This window comes from Rhinatrema bivittatum, chromosome 4, assembly GCF_901001135.1.
Source record: "Rhinatrema bivittatum chromosome 4, aRhiBiv1.1, whole genome shotgun sequence".
In the NCBI taxonomy this organism is placed as follows: domain Eukaryota; kingdom Metazoa; phylum Chordata; class Amphibia; order Gymnophiona; family Rhinatrematidae; genus Rhinatrema; species Rhinatrema bivittatum.
Window position 1 is genome coordinate 138,865,984 of NC_042618.1, and position 22,572 is coordinate 138,888,555.

At 39.6% G+C, this 22,572-nt stretch overlaps 1 protein-coding gene across 2 annotated transcripts in view; it reads left to right on the plus strand.

Moving 5' to 3' along the window:
* Window positions 1–22,572, plus strand: part of SPTB (spectrin beta, erythrocytic) — a 273,420-nt gene that overhangs the window by 157,060 nt on the left and 93,788 nt on the right. For both annotated transcript variants that reach the window (XM_029598897.1, XM_029598898.1), the window contains exons 16-24: window positions 3,552–3,689; window positions 4,628–5,384; window positions 8,519–8,721; window positions 9,467–9,557; window positions 9,673–9,819; window positions 12,424–12,687; window positions 13,430–13,645; window positions 14,301–14,390; window positions 21,694–21,972. In XM_029598897.1, the coding sequence (XP_029454757.1) occupies window positions 3,552–3,689; window positions 4,628–5,384; window positions 8,519–8,721; window positions 9,467–9,557; window positions 9,673–9,819; window positions 12,424–12,687; window positions 13,430–13,645; window positions 14,301–14,390; window positions 21,694–21,972 (2,185 nt within the window). The remainder of the gene's footprint in view (window positions 1–3,551; window positions 3,690–4,627; window positions 5,385–8,518; window positions 8,722–9,466; window positions 9,558–9,672; window positions 9,820–12,423; window positions 12,688–13,429; window positions 13,646–14,300; window positions 14,391–21,693; window positions 21,973–22,572) is intronic.

Below are 22,572 nucleotides of genomic sequence, written 5' to 3' on the forward strand. Positions count from 1 at the left end.
CAGATTATATGTATCAGTCCATCATTGAGCAGTTTAGAGTTGTAAAAACAGTCTTAAAAAATAATGGTATTTTAATTTTTCTTTTTTAGTTATATAGTTTTTTGGTGAACAATTCTCAAAAACTCCTTTTACCTGGGAGGGGGAGGGTTTGAAAATTACCCTCCCAGTCCATGTGGTGGTCCACAATGCACGCATCTTGATCTACATTCAGTGGAAGGGTTCTTGAGGGCAGGGAATGCAACAACATGGGCATAGTTTTGCGTTTTCAAGACTACACGCATTTGAAGAGAAAAAGTATCTGCAGGAAAAGTGGGTGCAAATCTGTGCAGGTAATTATTTCCAAGGAAATTTTCAGAGGGAAACTATGCATGTCCACTGGGAAAAGTATCCACTGACTTTGCAACTACCTGAAGACAATTGAAAATTGCCCCGTTAATATGGTGGTATCTTTGGAACAGCAATTCACAGCAAATGATATGTCAAACCCAAAAAAATTAAATTGTATAATAGAAAACGTTTTATATTAAATATTCATGGAGTTATCCTGGATATTGAGCAGGATAAACGTCCCGCTGAATAGCTCCGATTTAAAGTTATCAGGCTAACTTTAGCTGGATATCTTAAACCTAACCAGCTATCTTTTTTTGAATATAGTTGATTAGGTTTCAAGCTCTCCAGCCTCCTATATGGATAATTTTAGCCTTAAACAAATATAGCCTGTTAAGTGGCACTATTGGGCAAGAAAAAAAAGAACCATGCGGGCCTAGTGGCCCAATCACTAACTTGGGCAATGTCAATCTTCAGCCAGAATTGCAGTACGCTGCTAGTGCCTTCCCAGCCTGGTGCTTTCAGCATTGCTGTGTGGGCCACGCTGGAAGAAATGCTCGTAGGTTATACTTCCAGTGTGACTCGCATTGCGATGCCGAAAGCGATGGGCTGAGATCACAGTAGCAGCATACTGCGATCCCGACTGAAGATTGACTTGTCCAAGGTACTGGGAGAAAGGGAGGCAGTGGAGGGCTAATTTTGGCATAATTTTTGGTGACCAGGGGAATCAGTCTGGTGGAGCAGAAGGCCGGTCCCGGACCCCTTCCATCTATGGAATTGAATCCTGTCAGAGGACTTTGGTGAGGGGGAGGGGGGAGGAAGAAGCATAGCCTGGCATGGCCCAAGATTTAAAGCTTGAGTGCGGAGGTAATGGTTGGGCCACTAGACCCTGTGAGGTTCTTTTTCTTTTTTTTTTTTCTCAGCAGCGGCACTTAACCACTATATTCTTCTGAATATAGCTCGTTATGGATAAAGTTCTCCGGCTACACGTGATCTGAAAACTTTAGATTTTTTTCCGGGCAAGTTTTGAATTAGCTAAAAAACATTTTTGGCTGTCTCAGTCATGACCAGGAATGCCCCCCAGAGCACCCCTTACTAACTTGAATATTCAAAACTTGCCGTTTGTCAGTTATTTGGCTAAATGGCTTTGACTATTGGCCTCTAAATAATAAAGTAAAGCAATTAGTAACTGCCGGCTTTACATTAGTGCATTACTCACTTTTATGGCCCTGCCCTTTTAAGCTTAGTTTGCCCTGCTGACATTGCAGAGCAGCAGTTGGTGTCAATTTCGATGATGGCTTGCAATGCATGGATGATGGATGTTGGCTGCTGGGAAGTGGACTAAGACGTCCAGTTCATTTCACTTAAGTTACTCAGTGTCCTCTGGGCAGTATCAGCTTTTGGTCTCTTACCTAGATTGTATTCAAACCAGTGACCTGAAAGCCGAGGTTCTTAACCTGGGGGTCAGTGAACCAGATGCAAAAAAATGTGTGTAAGTGTTTATGTACATTTGTTAAGGGAAGGTGTCCATAGCTTTCATCAGATTCTCAAAGAGGTCTGTGACTAAAGAAGGCCAAGAACCACTGCCCTAGAGTGAAAGATTCTGAATCTCCGTGGCAGTCTATAGGTCCAGGTCTTCCATTAGGCAGATGAGGTAATTACCTAGAGCTGTAGTTCTCAACCCAGTCCTTGGGACAAACCCAACCAGTCTGGTTTTCAGTATATCCACAATGAATATGCATGAGCTACATTTGCATGCACTGGCCTAGAGATCAGCAGTTGTAGTGGCGGTACCAGGGGCTTCCCTATGCATGAGCATGCAGGGCTCTGTCAGATGACTCTGTTGGCCAGGGCCCTGAATCTTCACCCTCTGTTTCCTGCTCCAGTCCCTCCCCTCTCAGGCAATATGCAGGTATCAAGAGGGGATAAGGGTGAGGATAGGATAGGATAAACAGAGCAGACCAAAGAAGAGCCACTCTACTCCCTAGTCCATCTCCTCTCCTTCTGTTCCACCCTCCCTTTCTGTCATGCAGGGAAGAGGTGGAGAGAGAGGTCAGGTTCACGGGGAGAGCAGAGTAGATTCATATAACTTTATTGGCATAACAATATGTACATGCATTTCCTCAGCAATACAAATAGGAATAATTTTGTAACAGAGCGCACACATTTAAGTGAAGTACCCGCAGACCTAACAGCAATTTTCAAAGGTAAATTACATACATACTTATCTCATCAAAACTACCTGCACACATTCACACCTATTAATATGCGCTCAGGATTGTTTTGGAAAAAATTAAGTGGATACTTTTGAAAATGCGAAAAGTATGCATACAAGTGCAAACTCCTCCCCAACCACAACCCTGTCCTGGGAATGCCTGTGCTCACTGCAGGTAAGCGTATGTGCATACAGGGGTGGAAGTTTACCCATATATTGGTTAGACAAAAAAGTCATTTCCATGGATAAAGCATAGTGGCACCTGCAGAAATAGGCTTTTTGAAAATTGCTCAAAAGTACACATGTATGGTCTTTTCTATGCAGTGCAAAGAGGTAGTCTTGTAGGCATGCTTGGGGAGAAATTTGCACTTGCACACATTTTCAAAAAGCACAATTATTAAGTATGTGTGTTTTTTTTCTAAAAAAAAAAACCCCAAAAAACCTACATAAATTAGCAGATATAAATGTATTATTTATTATTTATTTTATTTATTACTTTTATATACTGTCAATCTGTAGACAATCTTAACTGTAATTTAAGATACAATAAATAAACATTCAAATAAAATGATACATTGTAATAAAAACAAAATAAAAAGGTAAAATAAACTAAAAAAATATAAGAAATAAATCACTAAAGTAATATTAAAAATCAAAATAATAATTAATATCTGAGCCTGAGATTCATTTTGTTAAAAAGATGCATCTGACTACTATATATGGCTTGGGTAGCTTTTCTGGGATAATTTTCAAAGGGTAAGTATGCAGGTACTTCTTGAAAATCAGTGCAAAGTCTGCAGATTATGCACCTATGCAGGCAGTTAAAAAAAATAGGTGAAAATTTCTCTGAACAATTTGTGTTTTTTTGGGATCTGAGGCTTCCTTGAGATGGTTAAATATCTCATGCCTTATGTTCTTTAGTTGGGGTGGTTGATGAAACAGAGTTGGCTTTTGATAGCTAAAGGACCTGCACTGCTTATAAATGTCTCATCTGATATGATTACACTAGATTTGAAAGCTTGGATCAAGAAATGAACACTCTGGCAGCTCGAATTGAAGATGTCAATCACACATCCAATCATTTGATAGAAAGTGGACATCCAAGTAGCAGAAAAGTAAAGCAGTGTCAAGAACAACTGAACACAAGGTACATCTGACCATAATTATGTTATAGCTAAATTATGACATGATTAGAGCAGAAAAATAGCTACCTTTCATACAGAATGAATGTGCACAAAGGGCCTTTTTTAGGCTGGAAAGAGGCCTGGTGTGGAATAAAATGTGGTTTTTTTGGGGGGTTTTTTTGCATAGGCCCTGCACTCACTGATAGCCTTTTGGGCCCAGCTTTCCTAACAGCTGGGCCCACAAATGCCCTTGCAACTTCTCCCGCAGTGGAGGAGAGCTGGTGTAGGGGAAAGATAAGGCCTATGCATTCAACACAGATCCCCCTCCTCCTGCCAGAAACCCATGCTAGAGGGCTGTGTTTAGGCCTGTGTGTTGCCACTGCCCTATGGCGCCTCCAGCCTGGTGCAGTTGCACCTTTTGCACCTGCCTAAGAATGTCTTTGTGCTTACCAACATATTCTTATTGTGGGTGGGCAAGCTAGCTTTGATCTGAGGCTTTCTCTCTCTCCCTCCCAAGACACTGAGCCTGAGTTTAGAGTGAAAATTAATTTGAAACAGTGCTGACCTGGTTTTGACAAATTTAGGGAAAATAGTCATATTTGGATGTTGCAACTCAAAAGTGTCATCAAATTTTATAAGGAAGTCAGGAAGTTTATTAACATTGATTATGTTTGCTTGCATGATGATCTAGTAGCCACATTGGTTCTAAAGAAAACTGCGGTATTAGGAGTTTGTGATTTATTATACTAGTTTCTACCCTACTGTAGATTCTAGTAAATGAGCAGTTCTACCTCATGAAATCTTGAAGTTGCTGTTTAGTTAGGCTAAAATAAATTACAATAAACTTGGTCTGCAATTCTATTTGAAAGAAAAACAATATATGGGTAATATGGTAAAGGTTTGAACAGTTAATTCTTTAAATGAGTAGTATAGTGATTCAGTTTTAATGTTTGTTTTTTAGGTGGAGACACTTCCAGAAGATGCTGGCTGAGAGGAGAAAAGCTATAGACTCTGCACTGAGTCTTCATAATTACTGCCTGGAGTGTGAAGAGACCAAAAACTGGATCCTCGAGAAAACCAAAATTATTGAATCAACTCAGGACCTTGGCAAAGACCTGACTGCATTAATTGTCAAACAAAGAAAATTATATGGCATAGAAAGAGATCTTGCAGCCATTGAGATGAAACTCAACAGTTTGCGGGAAGAGGCCAACAGACTAGCAGGAGAACATCCTTCCCATGCCAATGACATCCATGACAGGTTGAAAGATGTCAATGATGCCTGGAGTGACCTACAAAAGACCTTACAAAGCCAGGAGACCTCACTTGGGGAGGCCAGTCAATTACAGAAGTTCTTGCAAGACTTAGATGACTTCCAGGCCTGGCTTTATAAATCCCAGAAGGCTATTGCTTCTGAAGATCTACCCAACTCCTTGTCAGAAGCTGAACAACTTCTTCATCAGCATCTTGCTATCAAGGATGACATTGGCCGACATGAAGGAGATTGCCAAAATGTCTTGGACACTGGTAAAAAAGTAACCGATGGGCAGATGGATCCACAGTATCAACAATTAGAGCAGAGGCTCAAGGGAATAGACACAGGCTGGCATGATCTGAACAAGATGTGGGACAACAGAGAAAAATTCCTCTCTCAGTGTTTAGGTTTTCAGCAATTCTTAAAGGATGCAAAGCAGGCAGAAGCTATTCTTAGCAACCAGGTATGCATTTTTATGCTGATTCTTACTGGTTTTCTCTGCTTCCCTCGCACACTATGAGTAAATGAAGAAAGAAACTCACTATTCCTTTTAATGTGTGGTATGCTTAACAGAAATGGAACTGCATATAACAAACTGATATAAGTATATAGCTCTAGTCATTGGAACTTGTAGGGTAAATAATACAATTATGTAAATAACAGCTGGATTAAAAATCACTTGACAAAGGGATCTATGTAATAAAATTTGTAGAAATGTTTTTAGAGATCCATATTCAGTAAGCCATTGAACAGCTAACTCATTATGGTAAAAATGAACCAGATGATGGTATCAGAATACTCAGCGAGAGATGTCTCTTACTGAATATATTTCAGCAAAGATATCCAGACAACTTTTCCTGGATAACTTTAAACCTAACCGGCTATGTTTGAATGTAAACAGGTTTAAAGTTATATAGATGTGTGTGTCTGGATAATTTTTTCATAACTAACTATATTCAAACTATAGCCATTTTAAGTGATAGAAAAAAAAAAAAGTAAGATCCTAGCCAGCCTGCCGACTCAACCCCACCACCCGCTGCACTAAATGAGTAAAACTAAAGCTGAATATTGGAGCTGATTTCACCCCTCCCCTCCCCCACCAAGGCCTCCATAAGATTGAAAAAAAAGTTGTGGACTTATCAGCTCAAGGAGCCACCCTTTCCTCTCCCTAGCCCAAACCCAAACCCTCCTGTCCCACTTGGCAACCCCCAAAATCCCCATGGCCACCTATGGATACTGTACCACCTATGTGGCCACCTATGGACACTGTACCACCTATGTGGTGGTACAGTGTCATATCCTGCACATGGCTTTCATTTTTCAGCTCCTCTGTTCGCATTTAGCTGAGCCCTCTCAATAGCGTGCATATTAGTAAGTTAACACCAGCTTAAGATAGATATTAAATAACATGGCATTAGCAAGCATTTGGTAAACACTATGGAGGGTGAACATATTATGATGTTTCCAAGCTCATCCTAAAACCAGATTTCATTATGATGATCCTTCATTTGCATGCATAGATACGCAAATTTTAGTGTGCTCGCACCAACATTCTTCCAAAACCTTTTTACTTGCCTGGTAAGGTATTTCTATAAAACATGCCATTTTTTGGGATGTGCATACTATAGTGTCCCATTGTGTTCTTTGACTATTTGATTATTCTCATACTCTCTGTGATTTTGTGCAGATTCACAGAGAAGTCTGGAAAAGTGTTAACTGATAAGCTTTAAGAACATGAGAATTGTCAAATTGAGTCAGTCAAATAGTCCATGTAGCCCAGATCCTACCTCTTTTTTTTTTTGTACAACTCTTTATCAATTTTCAGGCATATATCAAGAAAACCAACAAGGAAGTTTCCAATGTTACATACAAAAATTATGTAAAATTGGTGTAGTGAGTTACAATTTAAGAAGGATCACATACCAGGACAGTCCCCAAGGTGACCAATTTATAAAAAAAAGAAGAAAAAAAGACAGGGGGTAATTTTCAATAGGATTTACATGTGTAAATGTAACTACTATTGTAGCAATTTTCAAAAGCCATTTATCCACGTAAACTGCACTTTTGCAGGTAAATTGTATGGACTATTCAATGGCATATATTGTAGCAATTGACAAAATCCCATCTATATGGGTAAAGTGCATTTATATGTGGAAAATCCAATTTTAAGTATGCAAATGCTTTTTAAAATCAGGCCCAAACAGCTTCATCCTAGTTAAACCCAAATAAACATAGTGTTATATTTAGCACTTTCACCTTATTTGAGAGAGTGAGAGAGAGAGAGAGAGAAACTCTTTAAAAGGCCTTCATTGTAGTCAACTATTTATATCACTATAGGAGGGCCAGCAAATAATTCGAGGTAAGGTTTTGGTGGTGGTTTAGGGTTTTGGGGCCAGTTTGACATGCAGAGTGAGACGTATGAACAGCACAGTAGAAGTCTCATCTTTGGGAGAGTTTCCTCACTCCAAATGATGTCAAATCTTCACTGAGGTGTACTGTGCTGTTGTACATCTCACTCTGCATGTCAAAATGGCCCCCAAACCCTAAACCACTACCATAACCTCACCTGGAGTTATTAGCTGGCCCTCCTATAGTGATATAAATAGTTGACTACCATGAAGGTCTTATAAGAAGTGCCTCTCTCTCTCTCTCTGAACAGTGAGTCACTTAACATCTAAGTGTTTAAATTTTGAGGCCTTTGATATTAAACTTGCATGCTGAAAATAGCTTGATGTACCAAGGGGGCTATTGTATGTGGAGGTAAGCTCTGCTAATGAGGCTGTTCTAGCACACAAAATTTTGCATGGCCTTATATGCTAAATTGTTAAATGCCAGAATAACCATGTCTAGGTAAACTTTATCACTTCCTACAAGAGTGTAGGTTAACTGATAGCACACTGAAATCAGATAAGTTACCTATAGGGGAAGACAGTACCCTGGGCCGCTGCCTTTATTCCTCCCACCTTCTCATTCCTGCCCCAACCCTGTTAAAAGAACCCTCCTTCCAAACTTCTGATTTCCCCACCAATACAAAATACCCAATACCCACCACTCCCAGATTCTGATTTCCCCATCCCCCAGATAAAGGGAATATCTCTGATCCACCCCATGAAAGAATACCCCAGTCCCCACCATCTTCTAATCATCTCCAGTGATCTCTTCCTTTGATGTCACCATCCCACCTTTCTGATTAAAATAATGCCCCTGATATCTCTGCCATCTACTGATCCACCCTTCCCACATTCTTCGCTGCCTATTCAAGCAAAGTGTACCATCCTGGCCCCTCTCCCACTCACTTCCTCTACTCCCTTGGAAATACTCCAGGCTGAGCTGGCAAGAGAAGAGTAATATAGCAACACTGAACCATAAAATAAGACAGTAGGTAAGGACCTCAAGGTCCATTGTCTGCCCAACTCCATTCCTGCATCAGTGCCATAGATGCCTGTAAATTTCTGGCTTTCCTCTGTTTTTCATATTCAATAATGAATGCTTTCTTGAATTCTATCACTATTTCTGTTCTCCCTCAGGAAACCTTTTCATGCATCTTTCTTTACTCCGTGTTAGAAATGTTGACATGTCTTGATTTTATTTCCATAGGAATATACTCTTGCTCATTTTGAACTTCCTAACACTTTGGAAGCTTCAGAAGCTGGCATCAGAAAATATGAAGACTTCTTGGCATCCATGGAATCCAATGAAGAGAAAATCAATGGAACAATTAAAAGTGGAAATAAACTTGTTGTTGAAAAAAATATTTGCTCAGATAAAATTAAGGAAAAAGCTGATGTGATTGAAAAGAGGTAATTTATCTATGGGTAATCAAAATTCTCTGTTTACAATTTCCCTCTTTATTAGATCTTGCCACCCCAGGTAGCAAGCCTGGGTGTCACACATGTCCTTTTAGTCAAGAGTGCTGACGACAAGTCTTCCCCATGACTTACTAAATGGGCTGCTCCGTTGGCTGAAAGGGTCACTGCAGTAGTGGCAGCCATTTTTTCTCCTTTTCCAGGGCCCAAGCCTGTTGCATCAGTGACTTGTCTGAGCCCATTTGGTACATCAGACAAGAGATATGAACTTGAATCTGACCATGGGACAAAATTATCAGTTTAAAGACAGATTTGTAGGTTTAATACTGTCTGCATAATTGATTTTAAGATGCAGGAAACCTGCTTGAGACCACATTTGATTTCTGTTGTAGGGGCTATCATGGCAGAGAAGTAATATGTAGACAACTGGGATTCTGACATCTTGCTTTATATTATACTTTCTGCTAAGATTCTTTCTTTGACATTTCAGCTTTTATCAGTGTTTCTGGATGATGTTTTGTTCCACATTTATACAGTCATCTCCATGAACTTCTGTAAAAGCCATACAATTTTCGTGAGATCATCTACAATTTAAAGGACAATAAATAGTTTATAAAATGTAACAGCATGACTCTGCGGACAACATTGTATTCCTAATTATTATTGTAAATAATTGAGGATAATGCTATGCAAGTTCTATTAAAATTAACTCTGCTATGAGCATATTTTGTCTTCCTAGATATAGAACAAATGTTGGAAAATCAAAAGACGTATCAGCATTGCTCAAGGACAACTGTGACCTGCAGCACTTCTTACAAAACTGTCAGGAGGTAAAATGCACTATCAGAAAGGACATACTTCAAATTATGTGAGTGACAGATGATACTTTGTAAAGTTTGCACAAAGCAATTGCAAAATATTCTTTAAATCCTTTTTAATTTGCAGCTTTCTTTCTGGATCAATGAAAAAATGCTGACAGCTCAAGATATGTCTTATGATGAAGCTCGTAACCTCCACAGTAAATGGCTGAAACACCAATCTTTTATGTCAGAACTTGCGTCTAATAAGGGGTGGCTGGACCATGTTGACAAGGTAAATCATTATGGGGATTATTTTCAGTGTTACACTCACTGATATTTTTTGATTTGATGCACAACAGCACAAGATAGACAGAGATGAGTAATGCTGGTGACACTGCCACTGAGGAAGAGAAATTACAGCGTAAAATCCATAAGCATGTATTTGGAAAACATTTCTGTGAGTACACTTGCCTGTCTTTTTTTAAGAATTTGACCTGAATTTTGATAGGATAAAGCTAGTTTTGATATGTTCTGTCAATCCCAGGAAACATAAACACACAAAACATGACAGCAGATAAAGAACTTATGGCTCATCCACATCTCTTGCTCAGTTTTATAATCCTTTCCTCTCCCTCTCAAGGGGCAAATAGTGGATTAGACACCAGATGTAGTCCAAAAATTCTTTTATTTGAATGGAGACACAAGATTCATACTATCGCCCGACTCAGGCCGAGTTTCACCCCCCACGGGGCTGCCTCAGGGGCTAAAAAACAATTATAACGTGTAAAACAACTAAATAAATAAACAATTATATCTGACTTAAATTAAACAATAAACGTGACCACAGAAATATTACTTTGTCAAAAAAAGAAAATGATTTTACCTGTATGTAGATTTATATAAATTCTATATTCAATATATTCTTATGTCATGATTCAAGTGTCAGCCTGAAAAAATACATTTAGCAATAACTTAAAAAATGAATAATTTATGAATAATTTAAAAGGCAATATGTTAGTGTAATCACGACTAGTAACAAACATTCATTTGTACAATATAGATGAATAAGCAGCATCACTGCAGTGATGTTAATATAAATGAATCAGCATCTATAAGAGCTCAATTGAATTGTAATACAACATTTTAAATAACATATCAGACATAAGATTCTATGACTATCAACATTCTTGATATAAAACTGATACCAAATGATTTATACTATAGCTACAAATGGTGTATAATACTGTTGTAGACCAGAAATTAAGTCAAAAATGAAAAACAATTAATACACTATTTAGATATGATACTAAATGTACACCATAAACTAACTACACTTCAAAAACTGCTCACTAACTCAAAGTATCATGGTTATGTACTATAAATACTGTAATGCAAATAATAAAGCGCGGATGAAATAACTATAGCGATGGTTATTGAACTAAAAGTATACTTGAAAATTCCTTAAACTTACTGCTAAAAACGCGATGTTTTCTCGGGGTAAAATTGCTTCTCGGAGCGCTACACAATCGTAGCTTAAGATTAATTGTACCTGAAACCACCGAAAAAAAATATTTTGATGGCGAATTTGAACAAAACTCTCCACATTACTTGGAAATTCAATGGTATACTTAAAAATCGCACCGCTTGGATATTCCTATTGTAATCACTTACTGTAAACCAAAACGATCTCCGCTCATTGCAGAAGCCTTAGCAAAAACGCTGCGCAGCCGTGGCTCAGGTTTAAAGCCACAAAAACGCGCCAAAACAACATGTCAATCATTGAATGTGGAGTGGCTGTGTAAATGCCCGTATGTTGATACAATTCTGTAGGCAGACTATCGTAAACATGTGTTTACTAAATGAACTTACATTGTGCATATTGAAAAATACTGCTTATTAGAAAATAATTATATAATTGAACATAAAAATCGCGCTAACAGTATTTGTGAAATAAAACAATACTTGTCCGATAAATAAAGCTAATTGTACTAAAAAAGTGTGCTGAAAACAATTGTTAAAAATGTAGAAAAAAATGTGTTGTGCAAATTTTATCCAAAATGAGCTCGTTTATACTTATTAACTACTGCAGGAGTGCTGGAGTAATATATGCCTTCTCATTTAAGGTGTAAATAACAAACAATTAATTAAATGTATAAAACATCATATGTAGCTTTAATATTTTGTATCTTCTCTATTAACCTTCACATTTCTGTATTAGTGCAACGCAGTACAATAAATTAAATCTGTTGATGAACAATGACTGATATTGCCTTAATAAAAGCCGAAGACACTTAAAATAATGAATAATATAAGAACCATGATAGATATAATTAAATAAATAAATATAAATCTAAAATATCTTTAAGAACAATATTTTATGGTGCTGTATAGGCCAATTGGTGTGTAATGGACAACTTAGTTTAAAGCTGAGCAAATCTAAACAGCTATTGTAAAAGTTGAGGAATGGCATGGATGAATGCATGTGATAAGGGATCAGACGAAAGACAGTCACTGCTAAATGCAACACTGACCAAAAGATTGTGCTCTGTTTGGAAAGATTTAAGAGGATTGAAGTATTTACAATGTATAGCCATTTTCAAAATTTGGTGGGGGAAGGGAACTGACAGCTTCCTTCGGTTCTTTAGTCCTTCATCTCAATCAGATGTGGCCCCCACTAAGCTCTGGTGCCATGAGCCTTCATTTGCAATCACCCAGGGATTTTTCCCATTGTATTTTTCTACACCATCCCCATCTAGCCCAAAGAGCAGAAGCCAAACTGGATCTCCTGCATGGTGCCTAGGTTGGACCATCTGGTTGGCCCCAATTTTAGTTAAATATCTGGAGTAAAATGTATAAATTCACATATTCAACTGAATTCTTTTCATTTTCTTACAAGGAAGGGAAACAATTAGCCCAACAAAAACCAAAGTTTAAAACAACTGTCGAGGAGAGGCTGTCTGACCTGCATCGACTCTGGAATGAGTTAGAGTGCACAACTAATGAGAAAGCCCAGCACCTATTTGATGCTAATCGGTCAGAGCTGTATTCACAAAGCTACTCAGACCTCAACAAGTGGATACATGAACTAGAACTGCAACTGGCATCTGATGACTATGGGAAAGACCTGACAAGCGTCAACCTACTTCTGAATAAACAGAAGGTAAGCACGATGGAATCCCTGTCAGAAAGCAGGGCACTATATAACCTGCACACTGACTGTAAATCTTTATACCACATGGTTTCATAAACGGAGCTTTGTGAGATCTTCTGGAGCAAAGAGCAGAAGATTGAACCAAAATGGGATCAGATATGTTTATTAATATAATCAGGATTTGAAGAGTGTTTAAAAACATCAAAAATCTGCTAGAAATTAAGACGTTTTCTGTTTCTCTTCCCAGCAGTCAGTTGTGATGTCATACTAGTGCTTGACATGAAATTTTTATTTATTTACTTATTTAAAAGCTTTTATATACCGATGTTCATGTACTGGTACATATCACGTAAACCTTATGTGGAAGCAGTAGAGGTATCTTATTGACTGTCTTTGTACTGTTAAATAAGCCCTTGCATTTGTTTCCTAGAGATAGCTTCTTAGCAGTGTTAATGTTTTCACACAGGCAGTGTTGTTAATGACTGACAAATATACAAGGAATGAAGAATGAACTTAAAGGGGAAATAGACATGCCTGTTCCAGGTACTGAAACTGTTTTGGATCACATAACACCTGTTCTAAATCCTAAGAGTTCCTTTCTTTTCTTGGAACTAAGACGCAGGTTCTAGATCCAAAGTTTCCAGTTCTAGGTCCCAGGATGTTTTTTGTTTTTGTTTTAAAGAACAGGTATGCTAGCTCCATTTCTTTCATCCATACCCAATTATAACTGAAGTGTTTGATGTGCTTGCAGAGAATGGAAGACCAAGTAGTTGTGCGGAAGAAAGAGATGGATGAACTGTTGGGTCAGGCTCTCCCTCTCACAAAAGAGGGTATGGAAGTGTTTGATAGCAAGGACCCGATTATTGAAAGATGTTTACAAGTCCAGGAGTCTCTAAGAGACAGAAGAGTGCGCCTGCAGTCATCAAAATATTTGTACCAGCTTTACAGAGATTTGGAAGATGAATCTGTAAGCAATTTCTAAAATCTTGTTGCATACATGGCTCACTGTAAATACATAAACCACGTTATCATATTTTTGACACACATGTATTTCTTCTTACACAAAATTCTGTACCTAAATATATTGCTTTGGAATCCCAGTTGGATGGAATTGAAATAATTGTAGATAACCATGCTGTCATCCTCTTATGCATAACATTTTACAGCTTTATTATACTATCCAGCCATAGATGACATGACACATCTGATTTATTTTTCATATGACTGCCCAATTCTCTTCATGGCCTACAGCTTTGAAAGTTTCACAGTAATCAAAGGATTCTGTTAATAGACTGATTTCTCATCATCCATGGCAGAATAACATTTCTGTGAATCTATAGATAAACTATTGAAGGATAGATCACTTGATGAGTGGTGTCTGCATCAGAGGCAAAATAATGAATCCCACTTGTATTTGAATGCTAATTCAAGCTTATGCATTAGGCCCTGTGATGCAATCAGCATTCAAAGTTCTTTCATAAAATACATTTCCAATTTTAACTGGCTTTATATCACATTCTATTGCTTGTCTCAGCTCATCTGAGAAAGTTCAAGTCAGTTTCTATTGTATATATAGCAAGTGAATGCATCTGTATTAACATTTCTTTTACTGCATTTTTCAGCTTTGGGTTCAGGAAAGATTGCCTCTTGCTGAATCCACAGATTATGGAAATAATCTTCAAACTGTACAGTCACTTATGAAAAAGAATCAGGTTAGTCAGACTTATCCTTTTTTCACTGTGCTTTTTTTTCATACACTATTGTGGATAACCATAAATGATTATACTCTATTTAAACAATTAACAATGATTTGATATTGCATCTTACCCAGGGTGCTCTGTGAGTACTGTTTCTGTAAATTGAATGCTTAAGAATAATTGATTTAGAGGTCAGTGTTCAGTAGTTCAGTGAGCAGACAATTTATCCAGCTAAAATTAGCCAGATAAATTGTCACAGATATTCAGCAGAGCGCTCAAGATAAGGTATTCCACTAAATATGCCAGCTAAATTTATCTGGCTAACTTTAGGACTGTTCTCCCACAGGACCTGACTCAGGGAGATAAGTTATCTAGCTAACTTAACTCCCCCCTGAACCTCCAATGCTTCCAACTTATCCAGCTATTAAAGATCAATAAACAAGTTGTAGGTGAACTTTTTATTGGATTAACCATTCATTACAGGGGTATAGAGAGATAGGCCATGTTTTACCACCGAAAGCACCTAAAATGAATCATAAAAGCCAAGAAGTATAAAGACAAATATACTGACAGGCCAAAAACACTGCCACAGCTAAAGAAAAAAACTTTGCCCAGATGAGAATTTTAAACCAGCATGAAAGATGCTTATCAAGATCTGCCTGTTTCTAAGAGCCTGTGCAAATAAAACCAAGGCAGAGGGACAATACAGCCACATAAGATCATAAGCAGGAGTCACAGACCGGCCAAGGGAACTCCAAAGGTCAGAAGGATCCCCACCCTTAGATGAAGGGGGAGCAGTCTGAAATGGAGAAAACACTGATGCTGGCATACAGCCTTGGTTCAAGACGTGGCAGGACCCCTCCCCCAAAGAAAAGGGGAGGGGGAAAAGACCTACAATGTGGCAAAGACCCTCCACCCACTACATGATTATGCACAAGCTTATGTATAATTATCAGCTGGAAAGTATAAGACAGGGGAGGGCAAATAATGAAAAGAGACAGTAAACCTGAAGCAACCAGCATACCCTGCTATCAAGGAAGGAGAAGACTAGGTGTGGCCAGGAGACCGGAGAGAGACGACGCCCTGCTTAGGGTCGGGAGTGACATGGAATCTGAGACGGTGAGGGGCCAAGAGCAGCCCAGTAGCTCTGATAGTACCAGAACTGAAAACAAGCTGAGAGCAGCCCGGTAGCTCTGCCAGCACCAGACCCAGAAGCAAGCCTTTTTCCCAGACCATCCTGCAGATCTGCCAGTACCAGGGAGCAAGCCTTTTCTTCTGCCCACATTCTCCAGACCTCCAGCCAGAGTCTGCTTCAGAGGTGAACAGAGGGATATCACCTGACGTTGGGACCAGGGGTATGTAAGTTAGCCATAAATATTACTATATTTAACAAGCTAAGGTTTATGGCATGTTTGAAACCACCAGAAGTTTCTTTAGGATAAACTGGTGCTTAGTGGCCAGGATGTTAGAGACAGGAATTGTTGTTATCTTCTAAATGCTAAATCCTGACAAATCTGATAAATAAAAGTCCAATTCTGAGGAGAACACATTGTCTTTTTCCTGAACTTAGGATCGTGAAGTGAAGTCACTGGAAATGCCCTGTAGCAGACAGGTCCCTGCTCCCCTAAACTTACTTATGGGGCAGTTTTCGAAGGGATTTTCTGACAACTTTACTTTCTAAAATCAATCTCAACTTGGTTGGAGGGAAATTTGTACTTGTTTTTGAGATCTGATATCTGCCTTTTACACAATTGATCATCAGTTATCAATTTCACCTCTAGCTGAAATTGGGGTATGTGGGGTTACTCTTAACTGGTTTCAATCTTTTTTGAGCTAACAAATCTTTTGAAGGTATTTGGAATTCTAATTTATTTCCTCAATATCCTCTTATCTGTGGAGTACCTCAAAGTTCTGTTATCACCTACTCTTTTCAACCTCTATGTTTCCCCTCTATGCACCTTAATTCAAAGTCTTGATTTACAGCTCATTTTTGTATGCAGATGATATTCATATCAAAGCAAATATTGATCCCAATACCACAATTTCTCTGCCTGCATTTAATGAATGTATTATCAAGATTGCAGACTGGCTTTTTGCATTTAAATAGAAAGTCAATCCTGAAAAATCGGAGACTATATGGTTTGTGAGAACTTCAGATCTCAAATTATTGTTTCCTTCAATAGCTGGAACTAATATACCGCTGAAAGATTCTATTTATATAGTGGGGGTTAAATTATATTCAGCTCTCAAATTTTCATCTCATGTATCCTATACTGTTCAATGATCCTACTACTTTTTTACATTTAATCAGACATCTTAGGCTATATATAGATGTGAACATACTTAAAACTCTTATATATTCATTTGTTTTAAGCCAACTAGACTATTGTAATTTACTTACAGGCCGATACAGTAAAGCGCGGCCGCGGTTACCCTGTTTCTAACCCGCTTTCTACCCACAATTTGGCCACGTAAGTCTAACCCGCAATTCACTATCCGCTTTTACCAATCTTTACCGCTTCTTTAAATCGATGCATATCCCTTTCCGCCCGCGGCATGTACATGATATGTAAACGATCGGATTAGCTATTCCCTCCCATACAGTAACGTGTGGCCCGATTATTGCCTTTTTAACTAACTGTTTTGCCACGTCTTTAACCCGCTAATTTACCGCCTACCCTGACCCTGGCGTTAGAGGGATGTGACAGCAATAGGCAGGCTCCGGTCTAATAAGTGGGTGGGTTGGAGCAAGCGAGTAACATGCTGTGGCCTGGTTCTCCTACACTCGGGCCTGGTTCTCCTACGCTCGGGCATCGGGGATTGCCAGTCCTCTCTGCCCCCTCCCAAAGCAAGGCGCATGGCGAAAATCGACACGACATGTTATTAAAGCAAATAGAAATTGTAACAAAAGTAAACTTACTGCATGCTTCCAGCAGCCCCAGTCCTCTCTCCCCCCCCTCCCGAAGCAAGGCACAGGGCGAAAATTGACTCAACATGTTATTAAAGCAAATAGAAATTGTAACAAAAGTAAACTTACTGCAAGCTTCCAGCAGCCTCAGTCCTCTCTCCCCTCCTCCCGAGGCGCCCACCGCGGCTCCCCTGCCTCCCGGGGGCAGCCGGCGGCGAAAGCGGCTTCCAGCAGCCCCGCCGGTGAAGGTGCATGAACGCATGTCCAATTTGGGCGCTCAAGCAGCGAAGGCGCATGAGCGCATGCCGTGACCTGAGCACCTGGATGGACGTCCGAGGTCACGGCGTGTGCGCATGCGCCTTCGCTGCTTGAGCACCCAAATTCGATGTGCGTTCATGCACCTTCGCCGGTGGGGCTGCTGGAAGCCGCTTTCGCTGCCGGCTGCCCCCGGGAGGCAGGGGAGCCGCGGTGGGTGCCTCGGGAGGAGGGGAGATGCATGAACACACGTCCAATTTGAAATGACATTTGAACTGACAGGTACCAGTGCCTCGGGAGGAGGGGAGATGCATGAACACACGTCCAATTTGAAATGACATTTGAAATGACAGGTACCAGTGCACCCAGGATACTGTATAGGCACTGTATAGTGCTCTATACAGTAAAATGGATTGCGCTTCATGGACGCTTCATGGACGCGCTTTGGACGCGTCTTGCATTTGCATGCCATTTAAATACTGTATCGAGCGGCATGTGATCTGAACTGTGCGCGCGGCAAACGAGAGGGCGCCCGGCACTGCCGCACTTTTTCTTACGCGCCCTTACTGTATCGGCCTGTTACTAAGGTCTTTCTTCACATCTTATATATAAACTTCAAATAGTACAGAATACTGTAGCCAAGTTGATCTTCAGTAAAAATAAATTCGACCATGTTACTACACTACTGCGTGACTTACATTAGCTCCTCATCAACAGCCACATTCACTTCAAAATCTGTTCTCTGTTTTAAAGCCTTATGCTGGGGGACACCTCCATATTTAGCTAAATGCCTTACTCCTTATCAACCAGCATAGGCACTAAGTTCTTCCCAGTTCAAACTTTTAAGAGTTCCAGCCCATAAAGAAATTTGTCTGGAGATGACTCGAGAACTTACTTTTTCCTACCTAGTCCCTGTTCTCTGGAACTCTGTTCCATTGTCTCTTCATTTAGAAAAATAATTTTGTAAATTTTAAAAAGGCCTTAAAACCTGGCTATTCACATAGGGCCTAATTTTTAAAAAGCATTTACACGCTTAAAATTGGATTTTACACATGTAAATTCATTTTCCCTGTGTAAGTGGGCTTTTGAAAATTACTACAGTATATGCTATTGAATTGTCCATAGGATTCACGTGTAAGTGCACTTTATGCATGTAAATGGCCTTTTAAAATTGCTTTGATACATGTTACATTTACATGTATAACTCCTTTAAAATTACCTCCAAAGGTTTTTAGGACCTAGGTATCAATCTACAGCTTAGGTCCAGCGGCACTGAAATTTCTTTCTGTTTTAATGCACATACATTTTATACAGTTGTTTCTGTTGTTATCAGTATCAAGAACCAGACTAGTCCTATATAAACGTTTAGTTTTATGAGGTATACAAACTTGTTATTATGATTTTATGCTGTGGGTTCAGTCTCCTTCATCTGCCAGACTTATTTATAGATTTTATATATATATTTATTTTATTTTATTTTTGTATTTATTTGTTGTTCATAAGGGGCAGATTTTTAAAGGGTTCCGCGTGAAATATACGGGCGTAACCCTTTTAAACCTGCATTTCCACTATTCAAAAAATATAATCTAGACTCAGCAACACTAGCTAACTACCAGCCAATTTCTTCCGTGTCATTTCTGGCCAAAATAGTGGAAGCTTCAGTGGTAAAGTGGAGCAATGATTTTGCCAAAGCCAGTCAGGTTCTGCATCAGTTCTAGTTCGGGTTCCAGCATTCCCCAAGAACTGAAATGTTAGACGCCTTGAGGAGACGGTGGGATGGAGGTTGTAATTATGTCCTTGTTTTGTTAGACAGCTTGGCAGCCTTCGATACTGTTGCCCATAGAATTGTCCTGTATCATCTGAAGAAGGTGGGGTTAGACGGTCTTGTTTTGCAATGGTTTAGGTTATATTTATCAGGAAGGAAACAGCAGGTCAAAGGGAAGACCTCCTCCTCAGATTGGTATTCTGTGCATACAGGACAGAGTCGGCTTTATCAGCTCTGCTTTTTAATATTTATCTTGCTCCCATCTGCAAGTTGTTAGTTGGCCTCAGTGAGGTTTCCGCCTGTATGCAGATGACATTCAGTTTTATCTTCCATTGGCTTCCTCTTGGACTGAGACTGCATCCTTAATCTCTATTTGTCTGAGTGCCATAAGGAGATGGTTGTCATATAATAAGATGGCACTTAATCTAGCATCAAAGATAGTACTCCATTCACTATTTAGATAAATGTATACTCTGTTTCAGAACAATGACTTTTCCAGATCAGTGTTCTGTGTTTTATTTTGTATCTATTTGTTCATTTTTATTATTAGAAATGTATTTTTCTGTATACTGCCTCAAGCAACATTGTAGAGTGCTAGTTAGAAATTTTAATAAATAAATAAATAAATAAATAGCTACGACTGAAGTGGTTGTCATGCAAAGTAGAGAGTCTGGGCCAGTCCTTTTGAGCTTTGAGATAGAAAAGAATACATTGAAAGTGGTACCTCAGGCTTGTAGCCTTGGGGTACTCATTGACTCAAAATCATCAGTGGTTCCTCAGGTGCAATCAGTGGTTAGTCACGTTTTTACAAGTTAAGATTACTGCAGAACTTAAAAAAACATCTTGGAATCAGCAGATTTTCAGATTATAGTACAGGCTATGACTTTTCCAACAGTAGATTACTGTAGCTCTTTCTATCTGGGACTACGCGCCTGTACAATTAATGTGCTGCAGTTGCTCCAGAATGAGGCTGCTTGCCTAATTTCAGGGCGTGGCATTAGAGACCATATCTCTCCTGTGCTTGCAGATCTGCATTGATCCTTGTACAATTATGGATTAAGTATAAAGTTGTCGTGCTGGTCCAGAAACGTTTATCACTGGATTTTATCCGTTGGACCAACACGATGGTTCGGGTTTGTAACCCAACCAGGGTGCTGCAGTCTGTGCAAGTTGGATTGCTTGACGTGCCATTGCTTTGCCAAGCTCATCTTGTGAATACCAGAAAGCGCGTATTCTCAGTGGTGGCCCCATTGCTCTAGAACTTCCTTCTGTTGGAGTTATGTCTGACAGAATGTACAAAGGGGCTAATGCAATAAATGAGCACGGAAAACGGGTGCTCAGTGTTCAGCGCCCGCTTTCCTAACGTGCGCCCAGGCACCTCTCCTGGGTGTACGATGCAATCTTTAAATGAGGGATCGCACTGCCAAGGAGGCGCTAGGGACAATTGTGTGCCCCTAGCGCCTCCTTGGCAGCGGGCACCCAGGAGAAGTTGGCTGTTGGCAGGTTAGGAAAACGGACGCTCAATTTTGCAAGCATCCATTTCCTAACCAGTGCACAGCCATGGGTTAGGAAAATGGATGCTGGTTAATTGAGTATCTGTTTCCCTAACCTGACCGCCAGCACTTTTTTTTTTAACATTTTTTTTTTAAACTTTTTGGCTCCTTCGGCTTAATATTGCCACAATATTAAGTTGGAGGATTTATAGAAAAGCAGGATTTTCAGCTTTTCTGTAAAACATTTTGGGCTGCTCAGAAATTAACGCCTGCTCTGGGTAGGCATTAATTTCTGAGCATAAAAATGTATGGCTCGGGTGCACTTTTTTTTTAGATCGGGGTGAATAACTAATAGTGTCATCAACATGCATTTGCATGTGATGAGCGCTATTAGTTTTGCATGGGGTTGGGACGCTCATTTTGGACGCACGAATCCCCTTACAGCATAAGGGATTGTGGATGTGCATCTAAATCACGCGTCCAACCACTCATCGGCCCCAAAGTCATTTATCAGGATGCTAAAAACACGCTATTTTTGTTCCAGCACGCTTTCTTCTGAACTGGCTAACCAATCAGGAGAGTATCAGTATTTCTACTGGTTTATAATAGAGGTTTTTTTGTTTTGTCCTTATCTTATCATTGTTTGTTATTATTTTTATGAGTGTTTCATTTGTACGTTGCTCAGGGCTTTAAGTGTAAGCGGGTTGTAAATAAATAAAAATAAACAAATGTAAAATTATAATTGCTCATCTTTGCCCAGTATTTAAGGTTAGTTCAATGTGTTCTACACAGCTTTTTCCAAAGAATCAATCTCCCAAATACTTTTAAATATATTTTCAGTTGAGCTAGCAAAGGCATTTGAAACTACTGCAGATTTTAACACACTTTATTGTTTAGTCTCTGCAGAAAGAAATTACAGGGCATCAACCACGGATCGATGATGTCCTGAAGAGAGGTGAGGCTATGAAGGCTGAATCTTATGCCAATTTCACAAACATAGAAGAACAGCTGAAACAACTGCAAAATCAGTGGGATAAATTACAAAGAGAAACTTCAAACAGACAGAGATGCCTACAGGAAGCTCACGAGGGCCAGCAATACTACATGGATGCAGCAGAAGCAGATGCGTGGATAAGTGAACAGCAGCTTTATATGATTGACGATGAGAAACCAAAGGTGCAGTAACACATTTGATTTCTTTGTAGTCACCATTTATACTACATGTGAACCCTGTCATACTTAAACCATCTTGTACAGTTCTACACTTCCTGAGCTTATTTTGTAACAGAACACTCTGGAAAGCATTCTGGTGGATTTATATATATAAAAGCTTGTTGAAATCGGACCTGGAAAATCTCTGCGTGCCACATGCAGGGATGCACCTGCAGCTCACTCAGCTGTGCAGGATAGAAGGAGGAGGAGGTGGCATCAGCCCATGCAGCCACAAGTCAACTGAGGCAGCTGCCCATGTGGAGGGAGAAAGGAGAAAGCTGCCACGGTCGCCGAATTGGCCTGCATGGGCTGGAGAAAGGATAAAATGGCAGTGATGGCTGAAATGGTCTGGGTAGCAGTCTCAGAAGTGAGAAGGGAAAGTGGAGGGAGTTGGACTTGGGAAGGGGGAGAAAGGGAGAGAAAGGAGGGAGAGTTCTGGCGTCTGTTTTAGAGGGAGGAAAGGTGTAGAGTGCTGGAATCATCCCTGGAGAGGGTGAGTGAGGCGAGGGCAAGTGTAAGTGTGTGTAAACTTTAATATATATATATATATAAGGGATGTGCATT